The sequence below is a fragment of the Anas platyrhynchos genome, chromosome 4, assembly GCF_047663525.1.
Source record: "Anas platyrhynchos isolate ZD024472 breed Pekin duck chromosome 4, IASCAAS_PekinDuck_T2T, whole genome shotgun sequence".
NCBI lineage: Eukaryota > Metazoa > Chordata > Aves > Anseriformes > Anatidae > Anas > Anas platyrhynchos.
In genome coordinates, this window is record NC_092590.1 from 70,055,358 (window position 1) to 70,082,576 (window position 27,219).

General features: G+C 38.7%; 2 protein-coding genes across 5 annotated transcripts in view; both read right to left on the reverse strand.

The window, feature by feature from the left end:
* DOK7 (docking protein 7) overlaps positions 1-1,842 on the reverse strand; it is a 65,924-nt gene extending 64,082 nt beyond the window's left edge. Inside the window, exons 1-2 of one of the 4 annotated variants that reach the window (XM_027455599.3) lie at positions 1,522-1,842; positions 1,342-1,387 (exon numbers count right to left, since the gene is read on the reverse strand). In XM_027455599.3, coding sequence (XP_027311400.2) covers positions 1,342-1,387; positions 1,522-1,575 — 100 coding nt within the window. In that variant the 5' untranslated portion in view covers positions 1,576-1,842. The remainder of the gene's footprint in view (positions 1-1,341; positions 1,388-1,521) is intronic. The other 3 variants (XM_027455600.3, XM_072037805.1, XM_027455603.3) reach the window with 3 other exon arrangements.
* Positions 1,843-3,937: 2,095 nt separating this feature from the next.
* HGFAC (HGF activator) overlaps positions 3,938-27,219 on the reverse strand; it is a 42,787-nt gene continuing 19,505 nt past the window's right edge. Inside the window, exons 8-14 of the mRNA XM_005016189.6 lie at positions 17,374-17,548; positions 14,992-15,077; positions 13,826-14,066; positions 10,964-11,103; positions 8,660-8,800; positions 7,455-7,603; positions 3,938-5,593 (exon numbers count right to left, since the gene is read on the reverse strand). Of these exons, the coding sequence (XP_005016246.2) occupies positions 5,423-5,593; positions 7,455-7,603; positions 8,660-8,800; positions 10,964-11,103; positions 13,826-14,066; positions 14,992-15,077; positions 17,374-17,548 (1,103 nt within the window). The 3' untranslated portion in view covers positions 3,938-5,422. The remainder of the gene's footprint in view (positions 5,594-7,454; positions 7,604-8,659; positions 8,801-10,963; positions 11,104-13,825; positions 14,067-14,991; positions 15,078-17,373; positions 17,549-27,219) is intronic.

The window sequence follows — 27,219 nt, forward strand, 5'->3', positions numbered from 1 at the left end:
TGCAAGCCCCGATATTTACGCATTCTGCGATACAGTTGTGTGTCTGAAGAAAGAGCTACTGTGGTTTACAGACCTAGTAAAGCAAATCACTGGCTGTTTTCTGGTAGACCTGTCTACTTTTGCTAGAACAGTATTTTTGAGGAATAAGCTATGGTGTCAGTAAGTTTTCAAAGAAGCCCCCTCATCTTACCCTTTCACACTTACGTTTGGAATCCAGACCCATACTTACATGTCTCGATACTAACTTTTAGGATGTACAGATACCTGTTTGTACATAGAAGTTTAACAGATGCAGCCAAGATGCCTCTAAAATACTAACATATACCTGTAACAACCCACGCACCAGGGAGGTAGGTCTGAAGAGCTTCAGTTAGTAAAGAAACATCCGCTTTACCAGCAACAGCCTAGAAAAGGCTCCACAATCCATGCTGAAGCAATGCAGGTCCCCATTTTCTGAGTGCAGACAACAATTAGCCCTAGAAATAATATTTTGGGTGCCAAACGCTTTCCCAATGAGAAAGAGACAGGAAAACCTGAAACTTACTTCTCCCTCTCCAACAGGAAATCATCTACTCTGAATAACGTTTTCAATTTTTCCCTTCAAAAACGTGGAAGAGAAGTTTTTAATCCGAGATGTCAGTTTATTTTTAAATCGAAACGATGCTTTATGTCAAAACACAGATCGAAAATAACTACAGAGCTCACCACGCCAGCCTTTTACAGCCACCCTGAAGAAATAACACGCGCTTTAAACCACAACCACGCAACTACGCTCTGACAGGCCACCTTTCTCAAATGGGTTTTATTCAGCACCTGCCCCGAAACACCCGGATCGGAGGGCGGTTTTGGGGTAGTTTGAGGAAAAAACGGATGGTTTCTTGCAGGACGTCTCCCGGCCTCACACACAGGGCGCCGGGATCGTCCCTGAGGGGGCTGCGGGCTCTGAGCGGGGCACTGCGACCCCTGAGGGAGGACTGCGAGCCCTGAGGGCCCTCGGGGAGGCTGAGGCCCCTGAGGGGACTGCGCTGAGGGAGAAACCGGGGAGGAACACGGGGGTGGAAAGCGAAGCCTCGTGCCGGGGGCTTTCTTATTTCGATACCCGTCGGGCTATTTCTGGCCGCCTGGCTGGCTGCCAGCTGAGCCCGTAATTTGCGTGTGCGCGTGTGTCCCCCAAAAAAAGGAAAAAGAGCAACGGCGGAGGGCCGCGGAGGTCTCCCGCAGCCGACAGGGCTCGAGGGGAGCCCCGCAGACCCCACACCGCGTCCCCCAACCCGTCGTCGGGCGGAACAGGGAGGGAGGGCAGCGGCACCCCGGGGCCCCCCTACGCCGCCCGGCTCTTACCTGCCACCGGGGAGGGCTTGCGCAGCACCAGCCACCTACTCTTCCACTGCAACGAGAGGCGAAAAGGACAGGGTTAGGCAGGGCCGGAGGAGGGGAGAGCGGGCTCGCTCCCCCGCCGGCGGGACGCGGGGGGCGTCGGTCGGGGCCCCCCGTCCCGAAGGGGCGCCGCGAGCGGGGAACCTTTTTTCCATCTCTCAACTTGACGTGACCCTCCACCACCGCGGAATCCGTCATCTTCAGTCATGATTCCGGACAGCTGCGCCCGGCTGGCTGCTCCCTCCCCGCGCTCCGGCCGAGGGGTCACTTTCAAAATAGCTTCGGGAGGTCCCCGCACGGGCACACGGAGCGCGGCGGGCGGGCGAGCGGCCAGCGCCGCCCGGCCCTCCCCGGCGCCCCCCGCCCCGTCGGGCTGAGGGGAAAAGGGGCAAAGGGGGTCCCGGGGAGCTCCCCGCTGGTGCTTTATCAAACTATTTTATCGTGTTCTGCGCTTGTGGTGTGGTTTTGGTTTGGTTTGGTGTTTGTTTTTTTAATTCTTATTATTTATTTTATTTTATTTTCTTCAGGGTTTGAGCACCGCAGCGCGGCAGCCCCGCTCCGCCCGCCCCCTCCGATCCCCTCCAGCCGCGACCCCAGGCCGCCGCCGCCCCCCGCGCCGCGGATCCGCTCCGGGCTTTGCAGCTGACCGCGCGGCCAGCCCCATGCCCGGCACGGCCGAGGGCCCGCAGGAAAACACGGACCGGATTTTGGCCGCCCCCCTGTACAACGGAGCGGGGCCTGGGGCTGACACATCCCCGGCCTCGCAGCATCCCTGTAGCGCCCCAATTCTGCTTCCAAAAAGTGCAATTACCACTCCCCTTGGCTCCCAAAAGACATACAGCCAACCACCCCGGATAAAAATACTCTTTTTTTTTTTTTTTTTTTTTCATTTGCAATGCAACTGTCACGAGATAACAGCCCACTTATACCAAGCCCAGAGCTGCTACAATTAATAGAATAAGATGTGTTAATGATGTCCTTAGATTTATTTCAACGAGCGATGGACTAATTAGAGTCCATTATTCTAAAAATACTCCTACTGCATCTTGTTTGATGGTAATTAGTCCTTCAGCTATTTTTTTAAACGGCACCACAGCACATTTTTCTTTCAATAGCATAATAGAAGGGTTTTTTAGATGTTTGCAGTTATTTCTTCTCTCTGAATCGGTCAGTTTGCATGGAATAACATATAATTTAATAAAACCATCTTTAAGCATGCTTCATAATGAATTAGGGATGTGTTCGTTCAACTGGTTTTGCATTCCAATTCAATTTCAAGCTAAACGTTAGAGGAAAAAATATCAGAAAAACTTCCTCTAGTAAATTTTAGCCATATTTCAACCTAAGTGATAAGCATTTACGTAGAGGAGGAGAAACTGGGGGAAAGTTTCCATGGGGAAATGCTCAACAGTGGCAGAAATTGCTGGAGTACCCATAGGAACATGACCGATGTTCTCAGGGGTGTGACAGGTCAGGCACGGACCTCTTGCTAAACCAAAGTATTTGCTTGCCACCCAGGCTGGTGCTCACCACCCCTAGTCAGAGGTTGTGGATTTAGTGCAGGGCTAGTCACCATACAGCAGAACCTCGAATCAGGAAATTTAGTTCCACCAGATTATGCAGTGACAACAAAAAAGCAGGCTACTTTGAAAACCAAAAATTCAGTTTTAGTGAATTTGAAGTATGAAAATTGATTGAAGATTTATCATTTAGACCTTCGAGGGCAGAAAAGAGAGTTCCACTTATGAACATTCAATATATTTTTTAAAAATGCATATATTTTTCATGTTACTGTCACTTCATAGTGGTAATAATCATACATTTTTGAAAACAGAAGAATTTAAAAGCTCTTTACAAATTGCCAGAAACACCAGTGTAACACCTTTCCTGACAAATAGACACCCTTTTTACAGCAAGAGAAGACTGAGAGAATATGTATAACACACATCCAGCAGTTTAAATCATGCTCAGTGTGGATGGATGTTAATTTCAACATGAAAGTGAAGTCACAGAACAGATATGAATGTTCAGAATGGCATAAGCTTTGTGTTGAAACCTGTTCTAAATGAATCATTTCCAGAAAAGAGTAAATAGTTCCTTCGTGCTCATTTAGTACTTGTCTTTCATCAGCAGGTACAGTTAGTCTTGTTAAACAGTCACATTCGTTTCACAGTGTTAAGCAAGCCAGACTCGTACTGTAAATGGCCAGGAAGGCAAACCCACAGAATCACAGAACCCAGACAACAATGGCCTTCAGATTGTTTTGGAATCAAGAGCTAAAGACTTTGATCTTAGCATTCACAGTATTTATAGCTGAAAATCTTACCTAAGTTTTGTGACTCAAGTTTCTTCACTCTTACATCTGTCTACTGGAAATTTTGTGCGACACTTACATAAACTGGGAGCACCACCAGCTGGAAATGATTCTTATGCAGAGCTTTTCAGATGCCTTCTGGCACAGAGAAGTGTTATTTCTTTTTTTCTACCAGCTCTCAACCTGTTGAACAACCTACACAGTGATTCAAAGATTTAATTGTAACTATATACACAGCAGACTAAGTCCAAGAAACAGAGGGTAAACATTTTTATTGAATTGTTTATATCACTTATCCAAATTAGCATTGTTTTTATCTTTGTAGTTACCTGAAATCAGATTTTAGTTATTTTTCCTTTCAAAGTTTGCTCTAGCTGCAGAAATCATTCACTAAGAAACCCATGAAGACACCACCAGTATTATAAAACAAAACACACATATGAGTACCCAAGCACCAGTTTACATTTCTATATTGTAAAGAATAGCTTTTTTTGAACACTTAAGAGAATTTGAAAATGTTTGCTATCAGAGAAGAAAAACATGTACATCAATACTCCAAAATTTATATATCTGACATGGCTAAAGATCTCTGTATTAAGAAAGTTGTAATTTTCTGTTCTTCTTTATGAGATTCAACTGTTTTATACTCAATCATTTCCTGCTTCGTTGCTAACACAGCTGGCTATACAGCCTCTAACCACTTGTATATTGTAATAATTTATTTATTTGTTCTTATAATAATTCCATAGACCATGTCAGCAGCACATGGACTTTATGATTATCACCAACCTCCCAAGGAAAATACCAAGCAGCTCCCACAGCCAGGCAGTTTAAAACTCTGCTAACAACCCTCCTGAATTATCTGAACAGTTAAATAACTTGTTAGTACAAAACCTAAGACATCTCCAAAACATTGTCAAATTTAAGAAATATTTAGTCATTTATCACCCAAGAAGTACTTCTACCGCTATCCTCAGGGTGAGGAGCAGCTGATGGTCTGCAAAAGGCCCTAATGTTTTGGTCAGCAATCAGGTGCACTGACTTGTAACATTTTTTAGCAAAAAACTTGTGCTTTCAGCAGGTGTTCCATTAAACTTTGCTGGAAAATTGCACAGCAGACTCAGCAGAGCTCTGAAGCATGTTCCTGATGACTATGTCAGCAGAACACAGAAATGTGCTTACATATTTTGTTGAATCAAAATCTAAATCCTCTGTTTTCTGCCCAGAGCTGATTTGCTGTAGCTAGCTGAGGAGCCACTTCACCTGTATTGCTCTGCTGGTTTCTCTCAACCCAACCTGCACTTCAAGAAATCACTTCTGAAGGAAAGGGAATTTATTTTTTGGTGCTCCTCCTTTTTATTTTGTTAAAACATCTGAGAATACAGAGACAACATTGTTACAGATTGGTTGGAGGAATGACAGCTCCACCAGAAACTTTCAAATAACTCTTTCAACGTAATCCACCAAGCAGATAAACAGTTGTAGATTTCGGTACACTCTGTCTTGACATGTTTGTTTTATTAAGCTAATAAAGACAGTCTTATATGTTGAGCTATCCATGGCCCTAAAATTGCAGCTCAAAGTTGCTGGTATCAGAGGGATTAGGTCTGTTTTAGGTCTGTTTGGAATTTCTAAGAATTACCAGGAGAGTTTTCATAAAATATTTATGCCACTTTAATGAAACCAAAAGATTCCAGGACCACGCTTGAAATGTTATCACATTTAAAATGTTCAACTAGTTTTTCGGGGGGATATTTTCTCATTAATCCAGTTCACATAGTTTGTCACTCGTGTATACACTCCAGGTTTGTTGACTCTGCCACAGCCATCTCCCCAGCTGATAACTCCATAAAGGTAAGAGATTTCATTTTTCTCGCAGGCCAAAGGTCCACCAGAATCTCCCTGTGTTAAAAGTAAGGAAAGATGAAATAATTTGACAGAAAAGGGTTGGGAAAAAAAAGATTATTTGGGGAAAGTTCCAAACCGAAAATGTTTGCACATGAGATTTTGTTTTAAAAAATTAATATGGAAGCATTTGTCTGCTTAAATTTTATTGTAGAAAACTTTTTTTTTAATCATACCTCTAATAAAATGGCTTTTTTTAATATCACATTAAAAAGAAATATGAAAATATCAGATTTTGTTTGAAAGATTTTCTGAAATTCTTCTGGATTCAGACATCTACCGAAGAGCAGGAATAATTGGGGTCCCCTTCAGTAGGAGTAAGCAAGTCTTTAAGCTTTACACTACATTGCACTATAGGCTCTGCACAGATTACATAGGCCATAGAAGGTCTGGAGAGTTTCTTAAGACAGTTTATTACAGCCATCAGAGATCGTTGCACGCATACACATAATTTTCCATATGACTGCACAATGCTCTAATTTTGTGGTGTACACCCAGTTTTGTATCTATTGAATTTAATGCTACTGAGCATTACCTTGTCATTAAAGCCATAAACTGAAAATAAGGCCAAACTAATGTCTGATGACACACTACAGCAAAGATGAATTGGGAACACTTCTACTTATTTAAAACCTTGCAAATATTCAGGGAAGGGGGTGCTTTTATTATTATTGTTACTCTGAGAGTGACTTCCTACAGAAATGGAAACCTTTGAAATGAAACAAAAATGCATGACTGGTGAAAGGAGCCACATCTCAGATATCTGGGGCAAAGGATAAATCATTTTTTCCTTTTTAAAAAGAAAATCCTTGAGATTTGCTTTCTAAACAGGAATGCTTTTGAGACCAAAGTAAGTAGGAAAATTGTATTGCCTTCCTATTAGGATATTTCTTTGATAAATCAGGGACATCTACCTGAGATTAATTTACTTCTCAGAAACTTGCATGTGTCTCCACAACTTATCTCATTAATTGCAATTTTAGTACCCGTGCACTGATTAAAAAAAATATAAAGTTTCCAAGAAAATAGCAGAACACACTGTCTACTTGACATTTCTTGGTCTTTAAATATTTTTATACATTACAGATGGTTTATAGATAATTTCATAAGAATATGTTAAGAAAACTCAGAGGTCAGCTACATTTGTTGTGACATTAAAAAGTCTACACTGTTTTTCCTTAGACCACACTACAAGTTGGCCAACAGGGAAAAAATGAATTGTTGATTCACTAATAATGATGTCATGATTAAAAAAACTCTCATCTCTCACCACAACAACTCTGAAACATTATTCAGAGCCAAACTGTGTCATAATTCAAAAAGAGACACAAAGTAATACAGATTTGAGGTCCTTCCATGAAGGATGGAAGTCATGAAACAGCTTCCAATGGATAGACATCCTACACCATTAAAGTCCTTCCACTATAATAACCTCAGGGCATACCTCCTCCAAACTCCACCACTGCTCCCACCTCTTACCCAAGTATCCTTGTTTCATTCAAGCAAGAGGGTTGGGGATTTGGCTTGCCAGTGCATACCTGCCAGCATAGCTGCCAACACAGTGCCATCCCTCAGCCAAGAGCTGAAGCACCTCCTCTCCAGTGTATAACCTCTAGCTTTTATGAAGGTAGGAGGAATATAGAACTTGACATTGAACAGGTTAAAAAATGTGGGAGCAAACAGTGCAGTCACATAAATATCTTTTCTTTAGGAACTTTTCTTTTCTTTTTTTTTTTTTTAGGAACCTTTCTTTTCTTTAGGAACACTGTAATGTCAAAAGCAAGCACTGTAACACTGCAATATTTCTTCCAATAATATACATTTATATTCTTCGCTTGGAGATGACTCACAACATTACCTGACAAGCATCAGATTTGCTGTCAAAGTAGCCAGCACAGAACATATTTTCACTTATTTCTGTTCCATAAATTTCAGGGCTTCTGCACTTCTCCTCAGAAATAATTGGAATCAGTGTTTCTTGCAGGACATCCGAGTAACCAGAAATATCTTTTAAAAAATCCCAAACACGGAAAAAAAAAAAAAAAAAAGTGTTTTTTATAAAATGTGAAGAGCATAACATGGAATCACAATGCAAGATACAATGTATAAACACATTTAACACATCTCAGTTGTGAACCTCTTTAAAAGATAATAATTATTCTAGTGATCAGATTACTTTCTGCTTCTACAGTCAGGTTCCCTGCCCTTTAAAACAGCAGTATTTCAAGTCCAGACATTGACCCACTTTGAGTTCTCTCATTTCTTAGAGACATGGGAACATTTCCCCAGTGCTCCTCTTTCCAGGTATAATATTAAATCATAAATTATCCAAGGATCCATTACCTCTTTTTGCCTTTAAATCGCACAGTTAGATCAGGATGACATTTGCTCATTCTGTCTTTTACCAAAATGAGGCAGCCAGCTCCCTCATCCTTCTCATCTATCTGCATAGGTCTCTGCTATCTCCACATCAAGGCAACATGGCCAAGATTTATGATCCTGAAATTCCTTATCTCAAAGGATGGGAGAGAAGCAGTATTTCCTTCTGCTCACTTTCTTAAATTATATGTAAGCATTTCTTAGCCTAAAGTCCCTCAGGCCCTCTCTAGTAGATGTTTCCTAAGTTTTCTGCCTGGTGAAGATAAAGACCAGTAAGTTGGCTGTGTTTGCTTTGCAGTCTTTGATATCTACCTTGAGAAACCAGGAGTCGGATTCACTTGACAGTTGCTGGCCCCTACAGCTAAACTGCTTGCTCCAAGCTCCCCTCGTTGTCCATGGAGGTCTAGCTAGAGAACAACTTATCCTAAATAGATACAAATATTTGGTCATGGGAATCATGTTCCAAATTCCAGGAATCTGGAATTCCTACAAATTCCTACAAAGTTCAGGATGACTATTTCAGATGTAAATGCTGTAAATATCCAAAGGCCGGTAAAATTAATCCCAAAATAAGTCCCTTGGAAAATATTGTACAAAACCGTCAGCTGTGTAGCATATCCTTGAGCATTATATTTAGTTATCACGAGGGTTTTCCACAGGTACCAACTTTGTCATTTCACTCACTCTCGTGCCTGTGTCCCCATCCAGAAATCTGACATTTGAACTGTTCGGGGAAAACGGTGTCACTGTCCGGCAGGCAGATGGGCTGAACAAACTGAGACTTGACGGCACAACGCTGGCCATTCTTCTTCAGCTTAATCAAAGCTGCAGAACAGAAAATACACCAGGAATAAAGTGACTGTTCCCTTTCTTTAATGGGATTGGCAGCAATGGGTCTCAGATACAACTTTAATTATCCCCTAAGCCTCTCTTAATTAAGATATTTCAATCAAAGACAGACAGACTCATCTCAACAACACCTGATTTCACACTAAATTGAAGGCTGAAATATTCAGCTACTCCCCTTGTGGGAATATTTATTTTATGCTGCACTCACTGAGCAGATTTTGCTTCACTGCCTTTGTAGAGAAGAGGGAAGATAGAAAATACATATGCTCCTCCCACCCCAAAGTTAAATAACAGTGACATATCCACAACTTTCAGCTGAAATAAGTGGGATGTGCAAGTGCTCGCTGCTTCTGCAAGTCTGGCCACCTGCCTCATTCCAATTTGATTTAAAAAAAAATAATTACTGCGAGAGCCAGTGTATTTCATGTTCCTTGTTATCACTGAGTTCAGCAAAATTCAAGTTCTCAAAAATCAAGGAAAAGAAAATCAAGCTATTTCAAAACCAAGCTTCTGAAAGCTATCAAGAGTTACACAGCCTACACAACCTTTACTCTCCCCCCATGAGGCTGAAAACAGTGTAAATATGGAGCTGTGCAGCATCATGAACTCAGTAGTGAACAGGGATGTCAAAAGTAGCAGAAACTTCACTTCCCCTGTAGCAAACCTCCTGTGTTTAGCAGTAGGGCAAGCGAGGGGATGTTGTGTTTGGTGTAACATGGGCAGTGTGCTGGGTTTGGGCACACCACTCAAAGAGGACAGAGCTGAGGTCCTGTGGTTACACCTATTTAAACTTCCTATCATGGCTTTCAGAACCTGCAGGTTTTCTGAGCACGGCTGTGTGGAAAGCAAGAGATCCCGCTGAATAATCTTATTTCTATTCTGACTACATCTCTGGCTTTGGTGGAATGTGTAAGCAGTATCTCATGGGTCGAGGAACCCACACAAACCACTCCAACACTCAGCAGCTTGCTCTTCCTCACCTACCTCCTCTCCCCCTCCAACTCTGCCTGTTTCTGAATCCCCCATACTTCCCAATACTTCCCAACAAACACTTATGCTTGCTTCCTTCTGAAATGCAGTTTCAGCACCAAACAAATCTTCTGCTGCATCAGGAAAAAAAAAAAAAAAATCACTGACAGGGCAGAATGTGCTCACACATCTTTGCCCCCAGTTTCTGCCTGCTTGTTTGTTTGCTTGCAGTGGGGCATGTCTTAGGAACTCCATCTTCAGCCAACCCTAAATTTGGACACCATGCATGTGAGTCATGCCAAATTTCAGAGCAATCTAAAAAGTCAGGAGATCCCAAAGTACAAACTGTGATTTATACCAGGATATTTCAGAGTAGAACAATACCCCAAATGAAGTTAATTTCTTGGTATGCTCTGACAGAGTTCCCACCAACGTAGGACCTGAATGGTTTTTGCTACATAGTGAAAAATGTTCATCATCTGGGAGCAAAAAAGCCAGTACATTCCCAATCTAAGATATCCCTAGTGCCAGACTATTAAACAGTTTCATAGACAAAGTGCTCATACAGCTTGATACCACAGGGAGACATGCCAGCTTCCATAACAGCAGATCAGAAAATAAGAAGCAAGTTTCTCTTCTATTGTCATTCTGGCTAATACTATAAGGTCAGTCAGAAGGGCATTTAACTTTTGACTGATAAGACAGATGATTTTTAAATCCATCTCCTTATTGTAAAAAATGATTCTTAGTAACAGATTTTTCAGAGCAGATGGGGCTATTATATTCATCTAGTCAGATGCTCTATACAATACAGACAATAAAATTTTACCAAGCAATTCCTGCTTCAAGCCCACAGTTTTGGGTTTGGTTGAAAAAAATGCCTAATCGCATCAAGACTTGAAGCGATGATGAATCTGCCATACCTCTAGGTAAATTGCTCCAAAGGGTAATTATCATAATTATTTAAAATTTGCAATTTATTTCTCATCTGAATTTGTCTAGCTTTCAGTTGCTGTTATAACTCTGGTAGAACTAAGAACCCTCTGTTCTCAGAAGCCTCTCCTAACGTCTGTGATCCTTCCACTATGAAGGCAGCTTTCAACAGATCAGCTAAGGCTGAAACTAAGTCAGCTAAACAGGAAATAAAACTGTAAGAACAAAAATACTCACCAATATCGTGTTCAGTAGGGCTGAACACAGAATACTGAGGATGCAAGACGTATTTCTCTATTTCAAATGTTTGTGTTACGTCAGTTGTTCTATTAAATATATGCTGACCCAGAACTACTGTAATAGTGGATTTTAGAGGACTGTAGTACAAAAGAGAGAACAAGCAATTCTGTGATTAGAAGGACAAATAAAAACGTATTTCCAATGGCTGTGTGCACCATGAACTGTTAATACATGTAAACTGAGGTCCCCACTACACCCATTATTTACCTTCTCATTATGCCTTGATCTGTCACCCAGGCTTCTTACCTACAGTGGGCCAGGAAAAAGATGACTAATGTTATAGGGAGTCCTGTGCTCTGTGGGTCCTGATTAACTTCATTAAAGGCTGTTGCTCTTTGACAGAAGGAAAAGACAAGTCACATGCACTGCTGCCCAGCTGTTGTCTGGCTACAAGCATCTTCAGAGGCTGTAAGCACTTCTTGTTATATGAACTTAACTGGGTCAACCTTGACCAGACTCTGCCAATGAGTAACAAAATAATTGAGGAAGAAATGAGACACCAGAGGACAAGTCAGTGGTGGATATCTCATTTCTCTGGGTAACTAAACTCTTAAAAATATTATAGGTATAGATCAAGATTTTAGAGATGCCTGACAACTCAGGACATCTGACATCTGACAAACTGACAACTCAGTAGCATCTGGGCAGCTTCCACCTAATAACTATCACCACTTCTGTTCTGAGATTAGACTAATCCATGTTTAATCTGTTGTCTAGAATCAAAAGCGTTCTTCTGGTGGAGGAAGGTTTAAAAGCAGACTGATCTAATAGGAAAAAACACACTCAGAATATAGGTTTTGTAATTCACACCATCTTACTGATTGTTTACCACAGTCCTCTCATATCCAGTGTCCTGTGTCAGAGAACCAATAAGAACCAGTACAAAAGTTGTGAAGAATGGGAGAACTGTGAAAAATCAGCAAGAGTTTGGAAAGACAGTAAATTCTCTAGCTTTGAAAGCGATTGAACTCAAATTACTCTCTTGCTTTAAAAGCAGTTTAATTTGCACATTCATAAATCTACAATGAATTTAGCTAGTGTCTTCAACATGGGGAACTCAGATATTTTGTTATCCAGTGCAGAAGTGGAAAATATCTATCATGCATCATACACAGATCCAGAGTGGTCAACATCATTCCAAAGTTTCCCTAGTTATAATTCTGTGCATCACCAGCAACTGTCAGATATAAAAGCACTGCAGATTCTCCTCCAGTACTGAACACAAAGCAGCCATCAACAACTAGAGGAGAGAGATTCTGACTAACTGCAGTGCAGAGAGCAGGCAGCTACCCTGCAATAATTACTATGAGTATGGTTAATGAAGCTCAAAATTTGGGGTTTGTTTTGTTGTGTGTTTTTTCTTGTTTTTTTTGTTTGTTTGTTTGTTTGTTTGTTTTGTTTGTTGTTGTTTGTTTTGTTTTCACCTAGAAAAAATAAAATGATGAAAAATGCTTCAATCAATATGTAAGGCCAGGATTTTCTCAGTGTTCTTGCAGTAGTGTACCGATACCTTTGAAAATCAGATTTGGGGCACATAAAACAAAGTGGAAGTTTGCTTCCCAGGACAGTATTTAGAAAAGATTTTAAAAGCACTAAATGGTTCCACTGTGATTTACAGGTGATTCATTCAGGAAAAGAAATAAAAAGTGAGAGGCCACAGAAAAGGGAAAAAAAAAAAAAAAATCTAGCTAGCTGCATAAGTATCTATTGTCGCCTAGTGGAAAACAGTTGAAATTGTGGCTAACTTAGAGGTACTAAACATACGGAAGAGTGCAAATTACAATGCAGCAATTATGGAAAATCTGTATGTACCAAACCACCAGCTGGAAGTGGGTGGAAATGTCCTGAATAGCTGCCAAAGTTAGTAGCTATTTCACAACATTTGAAAAACAAATGCGTTGTGGATCGAGCTCCAAATGCTTCAGTACAGCACTCACAATGGTATTATTAGCTCTACAAGCTATCAGTGTATGTATTCTGGCACGAGGTTTTCTGTTTCTCTTGGCTTCTTTACTATGCAAAGGAACAATGGGTATGAAATGATGTAATATTTTTACCATCAATGTGATCAAACCAAAATCAGGAAAATCAGCATTTGCGGAAAATTAAATATTTAGAATAAAGTAAGACCATCCTATAGTCAATATTTTCCCCGGTGCTCTGCAGCTGGAGGGGGAAAAAAAAAAAAAAAAGGAAAGAAAAAAGGAAAAAAAAAAAAAAACGCAACCAATTCACCCTTCAAAGAAATATGCTTCAAAAATTTAACAGCAGTTCAGTTCTTCCCTTTGGATTTTTGTAAAGCTCAGCCTACTCTATTTGTGTCAAACAACAGTAATTTATTGCCTCTAATAAATCATTACTTGGCTGTTTCAGCCTTTTTGAACAAAACACAATAATGAGCATAGTCATCTCTGTTACACCTCAAAGCAGGCATAAACTTGCAAAAAGGTAACTGAGAAGAGAAACACTCCTATCCCCCTGCAGATGCCTGCATGTGCAAGCTCTATTCCATGTCCTCCTGTCCTTACACTCAGCACTACCTTGTTACTTAAGTCAGGTCATTTAGCATTTTTGAGACTCTATAACGAACCAGATATGGGCCTGTAGGACAACAGGACTCCACGCTATTTGTTAGCTTAACTGCACTCAAATTGCCAGCAACTCCCTGTGAAATATTTGCCTTCTGTAATCTCATTTTCTTTCTCACTTGTTTCAGTGCAAGCTTGTCATGATTCACAAGCACACAGTAACAATGAGGAGGAGAAGACCTACTGTCACACTAATGGCACGTGAGTTTACCTGTTAGCAAAGCAGTGTGCTGCTGACACAACCCAGCATGTCTGAATAAGGGTTCCACCACAGAAGCTCTCTCCAATATATATAGCTGCTGTCCAGGGATGAGATCCAGGCAAAGATGAAGAACCCCCAATAATCCTAGGTCTCACAAAACTTCTTTTTTTGTGTCTTCTTCCACATGGTCTTCTGGCAACTGCAAACGTATCAGTCTGGTCTGGAACTGGTGGCTTCCTTTCCCTGCTTTCTAAGATATAAAGGGAAATGGCATCAGACTACAAATCTTGTGATTTCTAAGGACTAGAACTTTTACAGGAGTTTAATTATCATTAAACGTTCACATGCAAATAAAGCTCATTCAGTTCCTCAGGAGAGCTGCAAGACTGAATGCTATGCCTATTCCCAACAGTCCGGCTACACACATACTAGTGTAAATTAACTGTGCCTTAAAAAATTCCTGGACGCTGTTTCATTTACCAGTACAGATATAACCTTTAGTGATGGAGGAGGCCCAACACAATGCATAACACATCGCATCATCATGTTCACATTCTGGAGCTTTGCCATTACCATTCCAACAGCAAGGACTAGTATGCTTGTATTAATGTCATCAATCAAATGTATTGGAACCATAAATGGAGAATAAAAGAACCACTTTATAAATTGACTTCAGATTAAATTACTGTTCTAAAGGTCAGCTTGAACATTAGCAAGAATTTGATATAGCTTTAATATTAACAACTGTTTAATTTAGAGGAGAAAAAGAATTTTTAGTTTTCAGAATTAAATACTGTGTCATATGTCTTCTATTTGCTCAAAGAGGCTCATTCACCTCTCTGAGCCTGCTTCACATTTGTAACAAAGCACCATTTATTTCTGATGTCTTGCATGTTCTAGCAGAAATTCTGATCATATCAGGATGATTGCAGTGGAAAGCAGTAGTGTGACACTGCTTATATACACTATTGTAGGACAAAAATCACAGATTATATCACAACTCCAAAAAAATGCAAAATAAACTTGTTTTCATTGGTTTTACTGCAAACAGTAAAATATTCTACACTCCTTGGAACAGTAGGACATTCAAAATTATATAATGAAAGCTTGTTCTAGTATCAATAACTCTTTCTTCATTAATTCATGACATGGATTTTAAGAGAACTTCTACATACCACAAGATGGAATTTTACAATAATCCCAAGACAAACTGTTGTCCTTCATGATGTAACACCATGGCTTCTCATCTTCATCTGGATTTCTAATTAATTATGGGGAGAAAAAAATTGCAAGAATTAACCACAGTGTTGTTCCAAGCTGCCTGGACATTTTCTGCATTTTTCTCTTGTACCATGCAGAGGACAGGACTCTTGGGTTTGAGCCATCTAATGAAGTGCTGAAACACCTGTTAACTCTTAAGTGGGTTAGTAGCCTTTCAGTAGGGTTCTTTATGCTTAAAGCTAGTCAAAAATAAAGTTCTTTAGGAACTAAAATACAGCCACATGACTAAACATCTGTAGAATTTGCCTACAAGTATTCGGATGCATGAGCATATTCACTTGGTTTAAATACAGCCCACACTGAAGTGCTTCAACAGATATCAGCGCAGCTATTTTCAGGACTAAGTCCCATGGGAGAGATTCCTTTTTTTTAGATGAATTTTAAAGCAAGGAAATTCCACCACAGGTAGATTCATAGAAAATCCATAACAAGAATAGCTAGCAAAAACGAATTTGAGATGCTCAAGTTCACATTCCCTGGAGAGAGTCTGAGGAAATGAAAGACTACCTCGAGAAAATACTATGCTTCTCAAAAAGAAAGGGGGGGAGAGAGAGATATCACAGTCAATTTAGTCCTTTTTTACTCTGATGTTAAACAGATTTGGGGTAGATTCCACTAGGATTTCTCCATTGTGCCACATAATTGTCTTTATCAATGATCAATGTTGCAAAAGTAACCAGAAAGTTGTCCAATTTACTCCTCCAAGAATGTAGTGAAACTTTGAAGACCCAGAAAGATCTTTAGTAGGCCAAGAAAAATAGACAAGATAATTCAGGGCTCTGGATAAATCATAATTCTAATTTCAGTTGGATTTATCAAAAGCATTATCTATTATTTTAAGGTTCTTCAATATTTTTTTCTTTTTAACCTGACTGCTATTCAAAAAAAGATTAAAGCACTTTCAAATTTTCAGAACTGAAGAAGCAACACAGGTTGAGTCATCTTCCGCCAACAATGTTTCTAAATTAGACTATTTGAAGAAGAAGATATCTGCAGGATTATATAGTGCAGCAGAGATATCCCAAGAAATTATAACAAGCTGACAAAAAAAGTGAAAAGCTTTTTTCTCAGCTCTACAGAACATGAACACATCAGCTCCTACACCATTTTATTCTTTGCATTTCAAATCTGCAAGTGAATATTGTGCTTAAATGATGCAAATTGAAGGGATCAGGATTTATCAAAGCACAAAATAAATGCTGAATAAATTGCCATGATGTGCTAGGACACCATAAATCTCATACTTAAGTATTTGAATAAGGACCAAGCCTTGGAAAGCAAGCCAATTTGGATTAAGGGAGGGTTTAGGAACTGGTTATTAATTTTTTTTAGATAGAGAAGAGATACTTTGAGCATGCATACATGCTTTTTATCACCAAACAGATCAGGAAGTGCAGTGCATTCCAATCTTCCTGAAATACTTGTCTAACTTCCATTCAAAAAATTAATTAAAAAAAAAAAAAAAATCCTAGAAATCAACCAGCAATTTACGGCTATGCATCTAAAGTTTGGTGTTTCTTCCTTTTGCTCAGCTCCAGAATTCTATCTAAATTGAAACATTTATTTTACTTATGGATAGCCATTGGTCTCATGAAGAAATCAGACAGGGGAACATAACATGACTGAGTAGAAAGTCTATATACCACAAATATTTTCATTATAGATGAACAGAAAACCTGAGCAGAAATTTAGTTTATTATATATATGGTTCAATCAAAATTGAAATGCCAAAATTTTACTTTGCAGTAATTTCTCTTTGGAAGAAATATAAGAATTTTGACATCTCATTTCAGCATTATTGAAGTACAGCAACTTTGATTTTTTTTCATTTTCAAATAACTTTTCACTCTTAAAAATATTTTCCTTTATGTTAAATATTTCACAATTTAAACATTGAAATAAAGGTTAACCATTTCAGTTTGAATAGTGCATTTTTATCTCCTTTTGGATAATTATGAACAATCTCAAAATTTTTGCACTATCATTTGAATGATAGTCTCATTTGAAGAAAAAAAAAATTGCAGGAGAAAAAGAACCAGGATTTTCCAACGTGAGGTTGTGTCTAAGCTTCTCTTGGCAGACCCAAGTTTTGATCTAGCCTATCTACCAGATCTTGTCTTCTGCAGACTTACACCTCTTGTTTCAGCCTGCTAAGTCAGTCCAAGACAAGGTGCCATCTGCTTTGATACTCCCGTCCTTTCTCCCTTCCAAATGTGCTCCCACAATACATCCACCTTGCGGTTTAGAAATACAGGGCAAACGAGAACCTTCCTTACCTGCAGTAAGAGAAGGGCCCCAAGCCTAGCTGTACTGCTTCCTCAACACCGCTGATATGAAGCTCTTGGTAGAGTAAGTCTGAGTTCCAGGGCAAGCAGCTGTGTCCAGAAACAGTCATGTTGTTGGTGCCTCTGTACCCTGTGCCATTGCCACGATAGCACATTTGGAAAGGAGCTGGCAAAGCATAGGAGACTGGTCAGGATTCAGTGCTAATTACCTGTTAAACACTTATTTCACATCTGAAATCCTAAAGGAGAACAAATGGTCCCAACTCTGCAGTGTCCTTCATCTTTCCCAGGAATTTATTACATCAAATGAGGATTTTTACTCTTATTTTTAAAAAGCATTTAAAACTTCCATGTAAGGAGAGTTGTGAGTTAGCCTCATTTTAAATGCGCACAACAACTATTAAACAGTCAGAAAATTAGACCTAAGATTTTTGCTGTGTACGGAGGATTTTAGTCAGCAATCTGCAGTGAAGTCAGCAATATGGCTGGGATTCATCCTGTCTAATTTTAGACACAGCTGAGATCATCACTGGAGACTCCCATTTCAGTCAATTAAGAGAAACAGGCACTTCTAGCACCAAACTTATCTAGCTTGTTTGAGGTGACTTTTCTGAGATGTGATGAGGCTTGATGTATGCTCTTGGCTATGTTGACTGAATCTCCATTGAAAATAAAGGGAGCTTAAGTCAACCAGTTCAGATAGAGACATCTGTGTTGTAAATTAGTGAAAACAATCCTGCTCTGCCAGAAAGTGCTTAAAAGTCTTGATTTGGTAAAATATTTCTTTTTTGGCCTTGTACATGCCCGTACATATATGTACCAAACCCATACATATTATATATATATATATGTAGACACATATTGGAAAAATATCAATTTTACAAAAATGAAAACAGCAGGTTGAATTTTCATATTCTAACTCCATTTCTTTGTCACCTGAACATGAGTTATTTCTTCAGATAGGTCTGACACGTACTTATTCTATGACCTGTGTACTGCCAAGGTCTATGAACAGCACGTACCAGCACTATGGCTGAAAAGCATATGGGGATGCATTTGTATACAAATAGCTACACTGAGCAGAAAGTCTACACTTCAAAACGTGGCTCAGAGTATCCCAAAGGAAACACAAAACCATTCAATGTACAAAGAGTATTAATTGTGATCAAGCCTCAGAGGGTTTCTTAGCCCGGCCATGCTAGACTTATCCCTGACATCTGCAAGGCTAGTGGAATCTTCTTGTAAACATGCTGAAATATATAGCACCACGATACTGCCTGAGTGTTGAAAAACACATTATGAGGATGATCAATCACACTGCACAGCGTGAACAACTATTGCCAAAGATCTGTTTATTTTGACCGAATAAGGTGACACGTGAACTGGGGCATGCAACCAGCACCAAAACAGTGAATTGCCACAGTGAACTGCTGATATCAATTATCCTTACAAGTCTTCAGTGTAGCAACAGACCTCAAAACCACAAGCAAGCATATGGCATAAATATGGGAGCTGGAGGTCAAAAAGTTTGGTGGAAGAATGTAACGTGAGTCAGCACAGAAATAGTTGGCAAAATTGTCTTTCCAGCTTGGCCTAACAAAAGCACCTGAGATGGCGAGCCTACGTTTCCTCCTCCCACCCACCCCTTAAATCAAGCTCCCTTTATTTCAATAACAGGGGAATATAACATTCAATCAAACAAATCTTTTAACAGCCGTAATCTCAGAGCTCACGGGAAAGATTTTTGTCTTCCATTTGCATTGTTAGCAATAGTACCCATTTCTTGGCAACCTGCCGTTTATTTTCCAGGCAAGTTGCAAGTTAAGCTGCTTTGTTTGCCTGAAACAGTGTCATGAAAATACTACCATCATGCTGCATGCAAAATTCTTCCATTTATCCAAGGAAATGCCAGGTGCTGTTTTTATTTGTGGTGTATTTATTACATTCAGAAATGATTTAGAGTTGCCTGCTTTTATGAGGATGAAACAAGATTCTGTTTCAGTGCAGAACTGGGGCCATATTCTCCAACACCAATGGTTTGGACAGCTTGCAGATGGTGTTTACAAGTTGCGCTCAACCTTGTCAGGTTTAAAATCCAATGCATCTATGTATCTGCATGTCTGCCAGTCATTGCTAAAGCTGCCAGAAAATTATAACTAGAAGAATTTGGCCCCTTTCTAAATCATCCCTCATGTTTCCTCCTCTAAGAAGTTTGGATTACATATTGCACTTGTTGAGAGGAACAGTAATATCTCTCAGACACTTTTTCTTTGGTTTTGGTTTTCTAAGGGGTATTTTTGGCACAGAAGTAATTTAATCTCACATCTTGTGGAGAAGCATCTAAGTTAACAGAGTTGCTGTTTCCTTGCATTACTGGCTTACATTACCACCATGGCACCCCCATCACAGTTCATTATGTATCTAAAGACACTAAGAAGTATACGCAAAGTCTAATACATTTTATACCTATAATTCAGGAAAAAAAGTTCTCAGAAATGTGTTCTGGAATGAATGTAGTCTTATAGATCTTTGGTTTCTAATAGCCTTTTTTGAACTAGAACTGAAAAATCTCCTTTTGCCTCTGTCAGAAGCTGTGTGTAGGTGGTCTGCTTTCAGCAGTTCTTAATGGATTTCTCTGACTGGGAGTTATTCCTTCTGAATGCTCTATAGCTTCTACAGCTTCCCATAACTCTGAAATGTATTTATTTTCCCATGTGGAAGAAAGTAATGGAGGGCATAATATACGTATTTTTCTTGTTCATTCACTTTCCTGCAGTACTGCCAATCAGCCTTGGAGTAGAAGTGGCCTGAAACTTCAGATGAAGTTTCGGATGAAACTTCAGTTTGATGAAAATGTAGATCCAATTTATTCCGCGGACCCATACCACTATCATCACCATTCATTTTCAGGAAAAAAAAATCATTAAAATTCTAAAATAATTTCTTGTTATATTTTGAAAATCCAAGAGGTTTAAATAACTCACACAAAACAATCTTATTGTGTTATTGTGGCATGTTTTATCAGCATGTCACACCAATTCATTGATTTTTTAGTTTTCCAGTAAAAAGCAGTTTCAGGTCTTAAAATTAAAAGCAACCAAAAATAGCAGTTATCCAACCAGTTCTAATTGATGACTTCCTGAAAACATTTAACAAGACCTTTTTGTCACCAGACCTTGTATCAGGTTCTGTAGTTACATACCTGAATATTTTATGAGTTTCTTTTGGAAGTCTTTCTGTTGAAAACAACATAACTTTCATATTTCTTCCCAAATACCTCATCACGATTTTCCTAACGTTTTTGAGCTTTGACTTTATTTTTCTTTCAGATATGCATATCTTGTTTCATTCTGCCAATATTTTTTTTTTTCCTCTGATGGTCCTAATCCTGGGGCAGGATAGCTTTAAGTAACCATTTCATTCAGTAATGCTTTGTTTTATCCATGAGCAACCTATAATGCTTTTATCAAATACAATGTGAGATGAGTTTCTTTTTTTCGTATTGTTCTATGTGAGCGCATGGCAGGAAGGGAGAGAGGTAAGAGGACAAGGCCGAAGTCCCCCCTCTGCTTAAACTTGCCCTTACCAGATGTCTTTTCTTGTGTCTTAAATATCAATTATCCAGATAGAAGAGATCTTTAGGAAATCATAGAAAAGCAAAACCTTGGTAGAATTAGGAGAACATCCTCAGAGGTTTCCAGGAGCAAATGCCCACTACTGTGTAAGTGTCTCAGGAAGCCCCAGAGCCAAAATCATGCCCTACTATCCCTGTGCTGGGCATAGCGAGCACTTTGGCACTCACTAGACAGTAAATTGTTTGGAAGACAGGGCATTCATACCTGTCTGAAAACTTTCTAGTGCATCTATCAATTTATATTTACATGTCATGTGTCATCTATTAACAATGAAGATGAATAGCAATGAACGATGAAATTTTATGCCTCAGTATAAATTTATTGCTTATACTGCCTCAGCGTTGTTGCTTCCCAAGGAGTCCTTTACAGTCAAGTTTCATTTCAATATGAGCTCAGATTCATTGGAAGGGCTTGTCTTTTCTTGATCCACCTAGAGGTTCCTCAGTCTCCTTTTCTGGGTAGCTGTGAGTTCCCAGGATAAATGAATGTGTAACATAAAGGAGTTTCCAGCATTTGTACAGATTGCTCCTATATGCATTTCACTTCATTGTATAAAAATCTGAAGAATTCTCAGGTGTTTTGAGAGCAACAAAGCAGACTTGGCTGGATAAAGTGTAGCAAACACCATGCTGAGAGCTATGAAGGACTTTTGTATTAACCTGGCATTGCTCTTCATCACCCTCCCAAAAGAAAATCTGCTTCTTCTTCAGAACAAACTCTCCCTCCCCGTTCCATTGAAAATCTCCGTAAATAACTAAGAAGGTGCCAGGTGGGCACAGAAAGCAGTTGCCATCTTTTTCACACTATCACAAAGAGAATATGAAGTCTAAAGCACAGAGGCAGCAGCCCCAGGACTAGGCTGTCCCTGGCTTCAAGCAGTCTGCTTCATATTGCCATGCACTAATCCCTGTCTCCGAAAGTAAGAATAATAACAACTACTGTCATTTTCAGAGTTTGCAAATTAATGAATATAAACCACAACAGAAATATAAGGAAATGTATATTTCTGTGTAATTCTATCACATATTTATAATATTTACCTAGATCTCAATATTTCTATTTGGGCTTATGATTTAATACAACAGAAAATAACACGTAAGAAATTTATAACAAATAATTGGTTCATATTATGAACCAGCTTTCCAGTTTGTTGAATAGCAATAAAACCTCCAGTCTGACAGCACCTAACACTGAAATAAATCCCCACTGAAACCACAGCCTTATTATGAAACACAAAAACAATCTCTCTAAGCCAAAAATGATGCAGCAATGTAGGAAAATTGGCATCCCTTTGTAATGAATTAAATTTAATAGAAACTTACCATGTGAAACAAGAATGAATTTAGGACTGGAAAAGCAGTGATTTATATAGCACAAAAGATCTTTTTAAGTTGCATCCTAACTTAAGGATTGCACACACTATTCACTGCAGCTGGACTTATTGTTTAACATATTTGTCTTTCAACTTATCTTTGTAATCTTGCACTTGCAAATACTTAAATCAGCTTAAATAAAACTGAAGGCTTTTTATTTTATTTTAATAAAAACTAATGTATAAATCTACCTTCTGAGTAAGTTGAGTCTTTCTATATAAAGGTTTAAATTACTCTATACACTCTGGACAGAAAAAGACTTTCTGCCACTTAATGATGGCTAGTAGACGAGCACTTGCTCATTAAAGAGCAAGCAATAAGAGGGGATTCTCTGAAGCACGCAGAGTGGCCTGGTGGGAGAAAGCAAACAATAGGAGAGGCAAACACTGTAGTGGATATTCTAAGTGGAACTTCTGAGTTCTACCACAAAGTCTGCATCTTCCTGCATCTCACTACATCCCCCTTAACCACCTATCATAAGAGTAAGGACTAAGCAGCTGCTTCATATTATCAGCTGCTGATATTAATGATATTATTTTATACTAGGATTATGACAAAGACTAATCAATTAAAAAGGCACCAATGCAGGCACACAGAAGGTACCATAGAAATTTCAGTCCCCACCAACATCTGAAAAATACATTCATTTGTAAAAAATAAAGTTTTCTTTTGATCTCCAATCTACTCCTGTCTCCTCAGAAGTTTTTGTCTAGTCCTAGGCCTTATCATTTGATCTTCATAAAGTTAATCTTTGCAATACACTATACCACGGATAGCATAGCTCATTAGCTTTCTCCTCTGTAGCCCAGATTTGTTATGCCCATTGTAAATGACTGACCCACAGCCTGTATGCAAATGGTGCTCCCTTCTTTGCTTGCATTTTCCTCTACAAAAGCCAAAATCTTTATTATAATTCCTAACTCTGTAAAGAAACCAGAGATATCAGAGTAGCCTCTCTATTTCCACTCACATTCAACATCTCCATAAACAGTGCCTAATGAACATTGTTTTGTGAAGCCACAGTTGTCACTAGTCTTCTGTCCACCATCTGTTATATATCCTAGTGCAGTGAATCAGAGCTGCATTCTCAGTTGATGACATGTTCATGTACTTCATCTTCTAGTTCCTCCTACCATTTACCGTTTCAGATCTTAGCCTACCAGACCTAGTTTTTCTCCATGAAACTAGCTCCAGCAGCCTTTTTGGAAATAATTCAAAATCTGGTAAAAATCCAAGCCACCTTTACTGCACCAGTACCTTCTGCAACAGTACCCTAGGCTTCCTCTTCATTATCCTTGCCTTTATAAACCTTACTCTAACCTTGCACAACCTCCTAGGGAACCCATAAACTTTATGCTTGCAAACCATCTAGTCACTTCTCCAAACCATATCAAACCATAATGATGCTATAGAATGCCATTGGTAAACATAAAAAGTTTTCATTATCTTCTCGCTATCTTCTTCAGAAGGAAAGATTTAAAACTTTCCCTCCAGCCTCCAGAGCTAGATTTCCTTTACGAAAGTACCTTTTTTAGCAGAAAACTGCAAACACACTATGTCAGTAAAACAGCCACTAAGAGGGTGGGTTTGCTGTCTTTTTCTTTTTTTTTTTCCAACTTCTTTTATTAACTCAAACACCCCCAGTTACTCAAAGATGTGGCCAAGAGTTTTTCTTGTATATAATTATATATTCATCTATTCTGTCATTTTACTTTTCTAAAATTCTTCAACCTACTTCTGACATAAACCAACACATCTCCTTATATAACCATAAACCTTCCACAATTAGCATTCCAACTCATACTTGCTTTAAAGCTATGTTGTCCCTCTAATTCCATTACCAATAGCCTACAGGGAAAAAAAATAAAAAGGAAATGAAAAAAAAATTAAAATAAAAACCATCACCACTGGAAAACATAAGGGGTTTTCAGAAATACCCTCAACAACCCCACAATTTACCATGACCGAACTATTAGCAAACACTATTTCTGATTTTTTAATACACAGCTACCTAAATTTTGTAAATAGTTCCACATGAACAGACCCTGAATTATTGCTAAATCCTAATACCACAACAACAGAAACAGAAATAAACCCCAGCTAGCCATCAAAACCATTGTACCACCTAATGAATAAATTATGCACCCCAAAAATCTAGTTAAAAGTTAACAAACCATTGGCATATGTGATACGAAACCCACCTCAGTTATCCACGTATGACTGCAAGCTATTTCTCTGCTCAGTGTCAGCAAAACAAAGTCATCTGCAGATGACATTTTGTGGAAGTGTTTCGGGAAAAGGCTTGGCAAATAGTTAGAGGATAAAGATACACCACTAACATTCACCAATAAATTGGGAATACATTTAAAAATTCCATTGAGACCACGAAACTAACTAGCAACCCAAACCCCAAAACAATACTAAAGCAAGCACTCCACAGTCAGAAGGAACTGTAGGAACTGTTTTTATTGCAGAAAGGAAGCCAAATGTACACCAGTTCCTACTTGCACTTCAACTAAGGCCTGCAGTACGAATACAATGGTGCTTTTTCGACCCCAAAAGCCTAAAGGCACCAATTTCTTATAAATAAATAAATAAATAAATCTATGTCTCTTTCCTTCACCTTCCAAGTCCCTTTAATATCTGCATAAATGCCGAGTATAAATGATCAATCTGTCCTCTGTTCAAGTTGTTCCTCATTCTTTAGCTGTGTGTCCCTCTGTATTCAGGGAACATTTCTACCATGGCTTTTCTTGATTCAAAGAAACTTGAAATATCAAAGTAATTTTACAATTACATCTTCATTACTGTTTGTCACAAGTTATTGCCTCCAATGAAGTTAAACATTTCTCAAGTTAAACATCTCCCTCAGCATCTTCACAATTCCCTCCCTTCTCCCCTACTCTCTGTGCCAGATTGGGCCACAGATAAAATATCACCCTTACATGCCTCTTAGTTTTCATTCCTTTCTCACCTTTATTACTGCCGAAGTACTGACTCTGAACCCTTTTTGTGCCTGTACAGTAAGATGACCATTGCTACTCTTGGTTGGATAATTAATTCTGAATTTTCACTTAAAGCTGGGATTCAGAGCTCCCTCATCAAGAGCTCTGTCTCCAAAGTGAACACAGTTACTCTTTATACAAAATCTTTTTTTTTTAATTTACAAGTACATATGTAAGTGCAATTATTATGAATTAAGCTTAATTAAAAGTGTATACCTGCATAATTTTAAACAGCATCTGTTTGGGGAGGGACTTTTTGGTGATGTAATCTATTTTCCTTTCCAAAAATCTTATGCAGAAACTGTGTTAGAACATTTTTTAAATGTCAGGTCTTTCTTTAATAATGATGGATTCTTCTTTAGGGGTTAGAAAATAAATTATTATTACAAAAAAAAAAAATAGAAATCTATATTAGAAACTGTCTTTTGTATATAGATCCCCTTTGTTATAGACATGTCCTATGTTACATTTGTCACCACCCATACTTTTTTTTAATCCATCTCACAATTTGCCAAGAACTGCATGGCCATTATGAGAATAGCTTGGCAATATCTGTAATGATTGTTTGCAAGAAAATGATAAAAATTGTCAAAAATGATTTTAAGCTGTGATCAAGACCCCATAGTCTGAAAAAGAGACCATCAACGGACAGATAAATAGGTATCTGCAAAGTTACAATTATTCTGTTACTCACAGTACAAAGTGGGGGGAAATGAAATTATCAGGGAGTAGGTTTTAAGCTAACAATAGAAAATACTGTTTCTCTTCACATCTATTTAAATTCTGGAACTTCTTGTCATGGCATGCTCTGAAAGGTGAAAGCATAAAGTTCTATAAAGTTCAGACAAATTCAGTGGAAAACAAGTAAAGGTCTATTAAATATGAACGTCCAGTGGTCTGCTGAGAAATTCCTCAGACCAGAAGTATTTCTCTGTAATTTCCTGCTACTAACGTTACTCCTCAATTATCCTCTACTTTACCAGTGCTCAAGGCACAACAGTACTCAGATTTGTGATCTCACACAGGATAGCACTGCATTTATTTATATTTGTGAGTATGATATTAAGACAAATTAGCTGATTTTCTATTAGAAATACATGAAGACTGGTTATTTTTGTAGAAGTCAAGGGCAGATCACAGAGATCTCAATCACATCACAGCTTAATAACATTTGGGAGTACTTATCATCCATTAAATAATTTTGTTTTTGTTTTCCTTCCTTCTTTTCTTCCTTCCTTTTTTTTTAAGGCATCTTTGCATCACAACTTGGGTTTAAAGTTGCGTCTACAAATGAACAATTTAGAATAAAGTAAATTTTAGAGACACTGGGATGGGGACACTGCAGCTTTCTCTGAATCAAGCATTATAACCAGAGGCTACTGAGATTAAAGTGTAACCTCCCAACTCAGTCCTGTGAGACAAAGGAAACTACAAGACTGTAAAAAAGGAGAAAAAAAAAAAAAAAAGCCAGCTGTGCTCACAGCAACAAATTGAAGGGTTGAAGAATAAATTAATCCAACACATATTTAGAAATCTGTTCCATGTGCTATGAGATCACAAACTCTCGGTGCTTTCACCAAAATACCATTGCACTTGAGTGGTGGCACTATCAGGTCAGTAGACTCCAGAACTAATTTATTTGCATTAATTTAGAATGACTAAATCCTGGCAAAGAGGCTTCTTTTTTTTTTTTTTTCATTTTTATACTTCTTTGTAAGCCCTTGACACATAAACACAATCCTTCAGTACCCGTTTTGTGTGGGGGTGTTAGGCAGCTGAATGCAGATGGATTGTAAGCATCTAAAGCCATTTGTTTAGCAAACC